Source organism: Chiloscyllium plagiosum, unplaced genomic scaffold, assembly GCF_037043375.1.
Source record: "Chiloscyllium plagiosum isolate Xiang-an unplaced genomic scaffold, Cpla_swu_hap1 HiC_scaffold_45, whole genome shotgun sequence".
Taxonomy (NCBI): Eukaryota; Metazoa; Chordata; class Chondrichthyes; order Orectolobiformes; family Hemiscylliidae; genus Chiloscyllium; species Chiloscyllium plagiosum.
This window is the reverse complement of record NW_028270183.1, coordinates 39183817-39196239: the sequence shown is the minus strand read 5'-3', so window position 1 is coordinate 39196239 and position 12423 is coordinate 39183817. Positions and strand designations below refer to the sequence as shown.

The 12423-nt window shown below is 40.9% G+C and overlaps 1 protein-coding gene across 1 annotated transcript in view; it reads right to left on the bottom strand.

The window, feature by feature from the left end:
- Positions 1–12423, bottom strand: part of atp13a1 (ATPase 13A1) — a 144605-nt gene that overhangs the window by 122306 nt on the left and 9876 nt on the right. The window contains exons 3-5 of the mRNA XM_087983349.1: positions 9391–9578; positions 7513–7585; positions 1455–1610 (exon numbers count right to left, since the gene is read on the bottom strand). Of these exons, the coding sequence (XP_087839475.1) occupies positions 1455–1610; positions 7513–7585; positions 9391–9578 (417 nt within the window). The remainder of the gene's footprint in view (positions 1–1454; positions 1611–7512; positions 7586–9390; positions 9579–12423) is intronic.

Genomic DNA, 12423 nt, shown 5'->3' with positions numbered 1-12423 from the left:
TTACCCCTTAGTCTTTAATAGGCTCTCTCTTTCCCTGGTTATCCTCCTCCCCTCAATAGAAACTATCTTGGAATTCTCCCTAATCTTGCCCAGTGTTGTTCATACTGCCTCTTTGCTCTTCTAATTGCTTTTTGAGATGCCTCCTGCATCTACATTCCACCTGGGCCTCCACTGATTTGCTCCCTTTGTGCCTTGTTAAAAGCCTCTCTCTTTTCCTCCTTATCCAGTCCTACATATTCCTAGACATCCAGGGTTCTCTGGGTGCGTTGCTCCTACATTTCACACAGTGGAACATCTTGGACTTGTACTCTCCCAATTCCTTTTTGAATGCTGTTCTGCTGTAGATTCACCCACATGTAGCTGTTCCCAGTCTATTTTGGCCAAATCCTGTCTTGTTTTGATAAAATCTGCCTTCTCCTGAGGGAAAACTATTTTTACAGACTACTTTTTTTCTATTCTACAGGAAATATCAAATATTTGGTGTTATGGCTGTTATCACTAAAACTCTCTCCCTACCGAGCCTCATTCCCCAAGTCTAACCTGCACTATCCCTTGTTGGATCTTATACATGTTGACATAAAAAGCTCTCCTGAATACAGTCCACAAAATCTGCCCTCTTTGAGCCCTTTGCAATATGACTTTCCTAATTAATTTTGGGGAACTTGAATAAATTAATTGCGAGAAGTGGAATGTTCCTAATTACCCTAGTATTGTTTTTAATCCACCTCAATATATCTGCTCCTCTGTCGCTCATGTTTGGTGGCCTATAATACATTTCTAACATTGTGACAGCCTCTTTTTTATTCATAAGTTCTACCCACAAACCTCATTTGAAGACCCTTCCGAGATATCATCCCTCGTTACCACACAGACTCCTAATTATTAAAACGACACCATATCTTCCTTTACACTCATCTGGACACTCTCAGCATGACTCCTCCACAGTGAAAGAGAAAACTTTATCCCTTTCTCTCTCGCGCTCTCTGTCTGAGCTGGGTAATTAAGAGTTTGATTCTGAACATGGCAACTGTACTCAGATGCTGGATTGGAAGGTTGATTTAGATTGTTTAATGCCTATCTCGCATACACTCGTTCCCTATACGGTACCAACCGGGAACAGAAAAGTGACAGGACCATTTCTATAACACATTATCACTGTTACAATGGTAAGTAATTTCACATTGGAACGGAACAAATCTGTAACAATACATCCTGTGCCTGCCCAGGGAGTGTTTGATGGTGACTTTGGAACTATAAAATGGAAACACATACTGTCCAGAGTAAATTAGCACCAAATTAGAGCACTAGAGTAGGAACTGTGCTGCAATTGTCCATATTCTTTTCGTCGAAGACTCTTTATACGTCCAGGTAAAAGGCTTCCTATTCCTGGCTATTTTCCTGACCTTGAACAACTCAAAAGGATACCTGCCAAATTTAAATTTATAAACACCTACCTGGATCATGTAGGGTTTGTTGCCCATTTTCCGAATCTCAGACATGTTCCTCATTTGCTGCTGCACCAGGGAAGCCTCAAAGGCTACCAGCATGAAAAGGGTAAACACGCTATAGTACCAATACTCATCCAAGCACCAGAGACCTACACAGAACACCTGCAGAAACAGAAAGGTACAGAGTAATACTCATCATGGTAAACCCAAGAAAAAACATTTGGACTGGTGGGTTAAAATGAAATCAAGTGTCCTGGATTGTGGAGACAGGTACTGAGCTAGAATTAAGTTTGACAGTGAGAATGACATCAAATTCAGCCCTTAACACAAACAGCAAGAAGTCGCCACAAGATAATTTTGCTTTTATAGAATCATACAGTACAGAATAGGCCTTTTGGCCCATTAGGTCTGTACCACCAAAAATACACTACTATCTATAATAGTCCCACTTTCCTGCATTAGGCCTGTAACATTTATTTTACTTGAGAACTCTCTTAATTCCTTTACCCTAAGCAACACTTGCAATTGCAGTTATGTGGTTGATTAGAAATCAGGCTTTATATGCCTTTCAGACACAATTATCAAAATGATGCACACATACTTAGTTCACAAACAAAATTCCAATTTATTTGAACAAGAGAGAAACTGTTTCCAGCACAGGGGAGGATTACTGGATTCCTCCCAAGAACTTGGACAGGCGGTCTCTCTTTTGGCTTTCTGCTCAATGTGATGGACTCCAACTTAGTTCAGAGGGGCAGGTACTGTCAGATCTGGAATCAATCGCATAGAATGAAGTGCCTTTTTGTAGGGGGAGAAGCATGTCCTGATATAAAACCCTTTTATCTGCTTCCAGCTTTCACTGAGAGCTGAGGATATATCTTGTGTTTTGGATGGCTTCAACTGGGACATTTCTCTTTCATACATGTATGCCCCCAGACAGAATGTCAGCACTGTCTGTGCACTTCAAATACACAGTTTCTTTCACTATAAATAACACACATTACAACCAAATATTGTACAAACACAGTCTAACTGATTTACACTAAAATTTGAGCATTGCGGATCATTATTGTTAAATTAGTGACTAGTGATGCACATTTATGATTACTATCAAGAACAGCTAACTGTCCTCAGAATATCATTCATCTGTCAACGAAGTGAAACTTGGAGCTGAAAAGAATGCCATCACAAAGTTAAGATCAATATTATAAATAAATTTTGCTGAGGATCGAAAACGAAGTTGAAACATTTGAGAGGAAAAACAAGGTGCAGAGAGGACAAAGCGTGACAAAGAGAAGTACATTAAGGAGTAAGAGAAACTGAGGACGGCAGATGCTGGAGATCAGAGTCCAGAGTGTTGTGCTGCAAAAGCACAGGCGGTCAGGCAGCATCCAAGGTGCAGGAGAATCAAGCTGGAATGCTGATGAAGGGCTCATGCCCATGTCGAGTCTTCTGCTCCTCGGATGCTACAGCAAAGAGTTCTTCAGAACAAGAGAATACACAAGAATCTAACTGGGGGAGGGCTAATTTCAGCAAGCTGAAACAAGTCTGGCCCAAGAAGATTGGAAGCAAAACAGGAATTGAACTGAAACTGTAATTGAAATGGGAGTACTTCAATGTACATATTATTTGGGGACAGGATAGACATCCTGAGGTAAAGGTAAGGCACCTTAAGCCAAAGATTGAAATAAAAGGTCTGGGACATATGTAAGGTAAGTAGTAAGGGTAATAGAAAAGAAACAAACTGAGAGAAAATTTTAAGAAAGGAACAGAGAGAGAAAAAGGAGAATAAGTTAGATCTAACATAAAAGGCTTCCTATAAGAATTCAGGAATAATCTTTTATCCTTGAACACCAAAATAGAGCAGGATTCATAGGCTAGTCCCAGCCTGGGACACCACAGTTCTGCAGACTCACCCCAGGTCTGGTTTATCTTCTTTTACCAATCTTTTCATATCTAGAAGCGCTCTTACAATCAAACATCGTTACCACCACAAAATTATCAAGGCTTTTTTTTTAAATTTCAATTATTAACCACTACTAGGAAATCACCAGTGTAGCCAATTAGAAACTTACATGCAAAGCCCAAGCAATCAACATGAGGGAAGAGTGGAAAGAGAGCTCAAGGGTGAAATCAAAATGGAGTTGGAAGAGGAACTGGGTCTGCTTTTTTTTTTAAAACACATTTTCAGAGATGTTATTACACACCTCTGGAGCAGATCGAACTTGAACCCGGACCTCCTGGTTCAGGAGTAAGGACATATTTACTGTGCCACAACAGCCCCACCCGGGTCTGTTTTTCTTTAATTTAAACTATTTTTCTAAATCAACCTGTTCAGAGATGCCATTACACACCTCGGGAACAGGTGGGACATGAACTTGGGGCACCTGACTCAGTGCAGTGCCAGTGTCTCCTGTGAAATCCCATCTGCATCCGGAGGTGTCATTACATACAAACAAGTGGCGTTTCCCCAATCATCATGACCGTTTATTTTGTTTTTTATTATTAACTGCCATCAGTACATCACACTTGTAGCCAATTAGATATTTACATGCAAACCAACAAAAGTGAGAGAGAGGTTAGCAGAGTGGGAAGGTATTAAATTAAAATGTAGTTGGCTGGGGAGATAAAATACTAACTCCCATGGTTCCCACCTCTCTAAAGGCATTGAGAGCATTGGTGGACACTGCATGCTCCACTGCAAGGTGGACATTCCTGAAGGGTTCCTGCCTGAAACGTTGATTTTCCTGCTCCTCAGATGCTGCCTGACCTGCTGTGCTTTTCCAGTACCACTCTAATCTTGACTCTGATCTCCAGCATCTGCAGTCCTCACTTTTACCACTGCATACTCCCTCGCCAAGGACACCGAGGCACACATGGGTCTGCTGTTTTTTAAACATCCACAAGGGATCTTATAGACAAACCATCTTTCTTTCTTTTCAGTATATCCAGAAGTGCTCTTACACACAACTGAACAGCTTTCCCACCACAAAATGACCATGACAGTTTTTTTGCTTTTAACTATTGAACTTAAAGCCCTTAAATCACTGTACAGCCAATTAAAGATTTACAGGCAAAGATTAACAAGAGTCTGCGTTATCGATCTTTCCTAAACAATCTGTTCAGAGATCTTATTACACACCTTTGGAGCAGGTGGTATTGAACCCAGACATCCTGGCTCAGAGGTAGGCGACATTACTACCATGCCACAACTCCCCAAGGGTTCTGCTTAATATATTCTTTAAATCAACCAATTTTATGAAACACCTCTGCAGTATGTAGAACTTGAAACTGGGTCTCCTGTCCCAGAGGTAGGGGAATTACCACTGTATGACAAGAACTGTTGGCTCAGGGTCTGCTTTTTTTTCCAAATTTAAATGTTTTCTTTATTGAAACAGAATTTGAAGGGTTAGTACTGATACAATGATATTTTGGTCACAAATCCAAATGCAAGCATATTTTTTGCTTAAACTGGAAACCCCTCTTGAATTATACTCATACAAATTATGCACATTTACAGCACAAGGTCTGATATTGCATCAGTACCAATTCTACAAGCAAGGCATGTTCCTTTGCATTAAACATGGCATAATCCCATAGAAAGCTACAGCAAGGCAATTTTCTAAAGTTTCGGACACTAATGTATTAAATATGTTCAATATTTGAAAATAAAGCCATATGCACCTTAGATGTACCCACCCAGGAAGGTTAGGTAGAGTACCATGGGTGTGGGTGTTATCTTGAAGTTCCTGTATTAGTTCCCGTAGGTGCTGCAGAATATTTTATTCGCTTTTTATGCTGCATAGAACGTAGAACATTACACTGCAGTAATGTTGCCCTCGATGTTGTGCTGTCCTGTGAAACCACCACCCTCTGTCTTCTTTCAGCTAGCCAATTTCTGATCCAAACCGCCAAATCACCCTCAATCCCCAACCTCCATATTTTGTGCAATATCCTACTGTGGTGAACCTTTTCAAATGCCTTACTGAAATCCATATACACCACATCAACTGCTTTACCCTCATCCACCTGTTTGGTCACCTTCTCAGAGAACTCAATAAAGATTTGAGAGGCATGACCTACCCTTCACAAAACGGCGTTGACTATCCCTAATCAGCTTATTCCTTTCTAGATGATTATAAATCCTCTCTTATAACCGTTTTCATCACTTTACCCACAACAAAAGCAAGGCTCACTGGTCTATAATTATTAGGTCTCTCTCTACACCCCTTCTTGAACAAAGTTCATGTTGCATTATTTCAAAGTCCCTCTGCTTTCCAGGTGCAGAAGGTAAACAATCACCCTTTCCATTTACTTTTTAGCATTTTTCTGACCAGCACGTTTTCGATTACCATGGGTTATTCTGTCTATCCCCTCAACAATCGTTGCTGCCACAGCCGAGTCCACTCCTACCTGAAGACCACCGCCGGTGTAAGGGTCTGCTTTATAAAGGACTCAGGTGAAGAGTTCCAGTAGGGCTGGTCATTCCTCATTACCAAGGGAACTCATATTCATCAGTTCCATAGGGAGATGAATTAGTGATTTGCCATGGGGCTTAAATGGGTTATCACAGTTCCCAAAAGTACTTTTTTCATGAACACAAATGGTAAAGTAGTCAAAAGGAACCCATTATGGACCAGAAAGGAGAATTCCTGGAGATCAAGGACACAGCTAAGGCATTAAATAGAAGTAGTAAAAGAGGAGGTAGTAGCAGCATTGGATAGGACAAAAATAGATACAACTGCTTAAACTATTAGCAGTACTTATGAATAACTTTAGTTATTGGAGCAATTCCTTACAGTAGAGCAAATCAAGAGGAGATGTGATAGTGTTCAAAGCTATGACGTTTTTACACATTAAGTACAGAGAAACTGTTCCCACGTAGAGATGGGCTGGTAACCAGAGGACTGTAGATTTAAGATGATTGACAAAAGATTCAAATGCAATATGAAGAAACCTTTCATTTGCAGTGTGGCTTCGGTGGGCTGTCTGAAAGGATAACGGAAGCCAACTCAAATAATCAAAGTTCAAGTGGATAAACACCAGAAGAGAAAAATTCACATGACAGCTCTGCCGAAGGGCCAACACAGTGATAATGGACTGAACATGTTTCAGCTCTATCATTGCATAGTTCAAAGAGATAGCCCAAAACGAGCCCTTAAGGAATTAATATGGTCATACGGCAAGTTAATAGCAAGATGGGAAGTAGGAACATCCTAATCTATCAACTTCATTACTTTTTGTTTAAAGATTTTGCTTTAGATAGCCTACTGAAGGAATTCACCCACATAATTCTTGTAGCATTACAAATCATTGTGTTCATGAAAAAGTAGAAAAAAACTCCCCATTTCCATAACCACAGAAGTAGAATTATATCAACTGCTATTCAACACCATCACAAATCACAGATTTTGAGAAGTTATTTTACTAATTGTCATTCAATTAGTTTTGTTTTGATAGAATCACAACAATTCCTAAATATTCTGTTCTCCGGTGTCCAACACAGCCAGGGTAGCTTTGAAACACACAAGATTAGACAAAGCTGCAAACTACCTGCATGGTTTTCCAAGGTCCAGAGCCTTGTAGTTTCAACAATGCTAAAACTACAACTCCCTCAATCAGAATTTCCCAACAAGAGATCAAAAACAAAACCTTTTCCACCTATCCTCCAACACTGATCTTCATGGTGCATTGAATAACCAGCTAACAGTAGCAAAGTGAAACCTGTAAATATACAAGTGAAAATCTCACTTTCCAACTCAACCAAAATGAATCAACAGATTAACTAATAATTTCTCTCATTAAAACCTATGGGATCTTATTGGTTGCAAAATAGTTGCCACTAATTTTCACAACATAAAATACTTTACATTTCAAATTAATTAATGGTTCTGAAAAAAATGTGATCAATGTGAATCATTAGCTCTGCTGCTCTCTCCAGAGGTGCTCTGTTACCTGATTTAATCTAAACTTTTCTGATTCAGATTTTCAGCATTTGCAGTATCTTGCTTTCCCAATGTACCTAATGTGTTCTGAGATGTTAGAAAGCGGATATGACACTTACCTGGAAGACAAAGAAAGGGGCGGTAGCTCTCTCTTTGAAGAGTTGCATGAATTCAGGAACCACCATTTCAGCCCTGATAAATAAACACATGCTCCTGTTAGAGCCACAAGAACCACACTGTATGTGTGAGGATACATTGGACAATTTTAGTACTGTGGATGTACATTACTCGTCATCAGTGTTACAGAAACAATGGCTTGCTTTGGTGATTTCTAAAATAATTCTTTATCGCATGCTTTTTCCAGCCTTTTTCGCAATCTGAAAGTGTCCCAGGCTGACAGGGGAACTAACCCAATGGCAACTAACAGATTTGAAATACAGATTAGACAACATTGCCAGGCTGGGACAGGCACAGGAGAAGAGAGTTTTGAGGGAATTGTTGCGAATCTGACAAAACCCACCATTGCCACTTAGCTGATTGCTCAAAGATGCATATAGTTCGACAGTGCAAAAAGCGCTTTGCTAAAACCAGATGAACGGAGATCAGGAGAATTCTTTTTAAAATAAAAGCAGTTATAATGAACTGCGAGAAAAGGGTTACAGAATCATACAGTAAGAGACGTGCTGCCCTGATTTGCTCAACCAAAACAAAGCACCTCACATTTATTTAGATTAAACTCCACCTGCCACTCCTTGGCCCATCTGATGAAGGTCCCATTGTACTCTGAGGTAACTTTCTTCGCTGTCCACTACACCACCAATTTTGGTGTCATCTGCAAACTTACTAACCGTACCTCTTCTATCCACATCCAAATTGTTTATATAAATGACAAAAAGTAACGGACCCAGCACCAATCCTTGCAGCACACCATTGGTCACAGGCCTCCAGTCTGAGAAACAACCCTCCACCACCACCACCCTCGATCTCACCTTCAAGCCAATTTTGTATCCAAACGGTTTGTGCTCCCCCTATTCCATGTGATTTAACTTGGTTAACCAGTCTACAATACAGAACCTTGTCAAACGCCTTATTAAAGTCCACTGCTCTGCTTTCATCAATACTCTTTGTCACTCCTTTTAAAGAAAACTCAATCAAATTCATGAGACACTATTTCCCATGCACAAAGCCATGCTGAGTATCCCTAATCAGTCCTTGCCTTTCCAAATACATGTAAATCCTGTCCCTCAGAATCCCCTCCAACAACTTGCCCACCACTGATGTTAGGCACACCAGTCTATAAGCTCCCTAGCTGCTCCTTACCTCCTTCCTTAAATAATGGCACCACATTAGCCAACCTCTAGTCTTTCAGCACCTCACCTTGGCTTTTGCTAGCTTCCAAAGTTCTGAGTTACAATCGATCCGATCTTACAGATTTGTCGACCTTTATGCATTTTAAGACATTCTCCTCTGTATTATGGACACTTTTCAGTGGTAGGAGATTTGATGATAATTTTCAAAAGGGAATTGGAAATATACTTGAAAAGGATCAATCTGAAGGACTTTAAGGGGAAGCATGGGGGAATAGAGCTAATTGGATAATTCTTTCAAAAAAGCTGACACAGCTCTGATGGGACAAATAGCCTCCTTTTATGGAATTACAGTCTACATTTTAGGTACATTCTTTCTGTGCCGGGACAATATTTTTATTTGGCTCAATATCAAAACATCATTTTTCTCACTGTATGAATCCTATGTTTGAATGAAGATCATCAACAATAAGCTCAGTCAATTGATTTCCTATAGTACTGCCTTTCAGCAGAGTTCTTCACCATAATGAGCACAAAAGTATTGATACAGAAATTAAACTTAAGAATAACACATGCGAGCTATCAAAATCATTGGTTTTAGTTTTAGAGATGAAGAAACCTTTATAGTTGATTGAGGGGGAGAATGGCACCATCCTTCCTGACAATGAATACCTAAGCTGCAGTACATACTTGTTTGAACCATATTTCCTTTCCGCAGTTGCGAGCTCCTTCTCATCCTGGAACCCTTTGGCACCCTGGTAGAACTGGAGTTGTAAATTCACTGGGAAAGCCACTGGGCGGAACTCTTCCTCATTTTCATCAAACCAGTACTTAATCTTCTGAAACTCAAAAGAGATGGTTTTCTGCTGGTGCTCATCCTGCACAGAGAGAGAGAAAAATCAGCTGAAAGCACCAATACAAGAACATCGCGATTCAGAGCTCCAGCAAAAGGGGCTATCCGGTTCATTGAGCTAGAAGCCTAAATCACCGACAGGAACTGACGTCTAATCCCTCAGTCTAATACAACATTATATTGTGAATTCAATAATGTCCTTCAGTTTAACACCACTACTTGGTAGGTTACTTAATTTAATATCTTTGAACATGTACCTTAAATTTACTTCTCCCACATGTAAATTTTCTCAGTGAATTTTCTGAATTAATTTTTCTGGTATAACAGTAACAATTTCATAGAACATAACAGCACAGTACAGGCCCTTCAGCCCTCGATGTTGCGCTGACCTGTGGAACCAATCTGAAGCCCATCTAACCTACACTACTCCACTTACATCCATCTGTTTATCCAATGACCATTTAAATGCCCTTAAAGTTGGCAAGTCCACTCCAGTTGCAGGCAGGCTGTTCCATGTTCCTACTATGAGTAAAGAAACTACCTCTGACATCTGTCCTATATCTATCAACCCTCAATTATAAGTTATGTCCCCTCATGCTAGCCATCACCATCCGAGGAAAAAAGCTCTCACTGTCCACCCTATCTAACCCTGATTATCTTACGTGTCTCAATTAAGTCACCTCTCAACCTTCTTCTCTCTAATGAACACAGCCTCCATTCCCTCACCCTTTCCTCATAAAACCTTCCCTCCATACCAGACAACATCCGAGTAAATCTCCTCTGATCCTTTGCAAAGCTTGCACACCCTTCCTATCATGCGGTGACTATAACGATTCATAATTCTCAAAGCGTTCCGCACCACAGTTTTGTACAGATGCAACATGTCCTCATGGCTCCAAAACTCAATCCCTCTACCAATAAAAGCTAACACACTGTATGCCTTCTTAACAATCCCATCAAACTGGATGGCAACTTTCCGGGATCTATATACGTGGACAGCGATCTCTCTGCTCATCTTTACTACCATTAGCCCAGTACTCTACTTCTGTTGCTCCTTCCAAAGTGAGTCACCTCACACTTTTCCACATTAAACTCCCTTTGTCACCTCTCAGCCCAGCTCTGCAGCTTATCTATGTCCCTCTGCAACCTGCAACATCCTTCGGCACTATCCACAACTCCACTGATATTAGCGTCATCCGCAAATTTACTAATCCATCCTTCTACGCCCTCATTTAGGTCATTTATAAAAATGACAAACAGCAGTGGCCCCAAAATAGTAATTGAACTCCATGATGAGCATTTCCCAACCACCACCCACTGTCTTCTTTCAGCCAGCCAATTTCTGATCCAAACCGCCAAATCACCCTCAATCCCCAACCTCCGTATTTTGTGCAATAGCCTATCATGGGGAACCTTATCAAACGCCTTACTGAAATCCATATACACTATACCCTTGATGGGCGGCACGGTGGCACAGTGGTTAGCATTGCTGCCTCACAGCGCCAGAGACCCAGGTTCAATTCCCGCCTCAGGCGACTGACTGTGTGGAGTTTGCACGTTCTCCCAGTGTCTGCGTGGGTTTCCTCCGGGTGCTCCGGTTTCCTCCCACAGTCCAAAGATGTGCAGTTCAGGTGAATTGGCCATGCTAAATTGCCTGTAGTGTTAGGTAAGGGGAAAATGTAGGGGTATGGGTGGGTTACGCTTTGGCAGGTCAGTGTGGACTTGTTGGGCCGAAGTGCCTGTTTCCACACTGTAATGTAATCTAATCCAATCCTCATCGACCTGTTTGGTCACCTTCTCAAAGAACTCAATAAGGTTTGTGAGGCATGACCTACCTTTCACAAAACTGTGCTGACTATCCCTAATCAACTTATTCCTTTCTGGATGATTATAAATCCTATCTCTTATAATCTTTTCCAACACTTTGCCCACAACTGAAGTAAGGCTCACTGGTCTATAATTACCAGGGTTGACTCTACTCCCCTTCTTGAAGAGAGGGACAACATTTGCTATCCTCCAATCTTCTGACTATTCCTACAGACAATGTCAGCATAATGACCAAAGCCAAAAGCTCTGCAATTTCCTCCTTGGCTTCCCAGAGAATTCTCAGATAAACCCCATCCCCAAGGGGACATATGTATTTTCCCACTTCCCAGCATTGCTAACACCTCCTCGTGAACCTCGATCCCATCTAGTCTAGTGGCCTGTATTTCAATTGTTCCCATCCCCTTCAATGACTGCAAAACCAATGCTTCTCTAAATCTTCCTCAATGCTTGCACACTTGTCGCTTTGTGTGGCAGTCTGTCTCCTTTGCAATGAATGAATATCTCCACAAAATTCAATGTGATTTCAGTGAAGACTGATGTGCACTGTAAGCTCAGCATAAGCTCTGTACTCATACCTCATTCTTTATTCATTTCAACATTTTGTTTGCATGTTAAATGGTTTGTCAATACACAGTTTGATCAAACAATTAGACTCTAACTAACTACCTGGGCTCATTAACTGTTATGGAGTTATACAGCATGGAAACAGGCTTTTTTTTAAGCCCAAACTGGTCCATGCTGGCCATAGTGCACACTCAGCTAGTTCCAACTGCCCACATTTGGCCCATATGCATCGAAACCATTTCCATCCATGTTAGTATCCAAATGTTTTTTTAAATGTTGCTACCGTACCTGCCTCAACAACTTTGTCTGGCAGCCTATTCCACATATGCATCACTCTCTGCCTGAAGAAGGTGCCCCTCAGATCCTTCTTAAATCCTGCCCTTCTCAACTTAAACCTATGCCCTCTAGTTTTCAACTCCCCATCCCTGGGAAAAAGACTACATGCATTTATCCTATCTATACCCCTCATGCTTTTATAC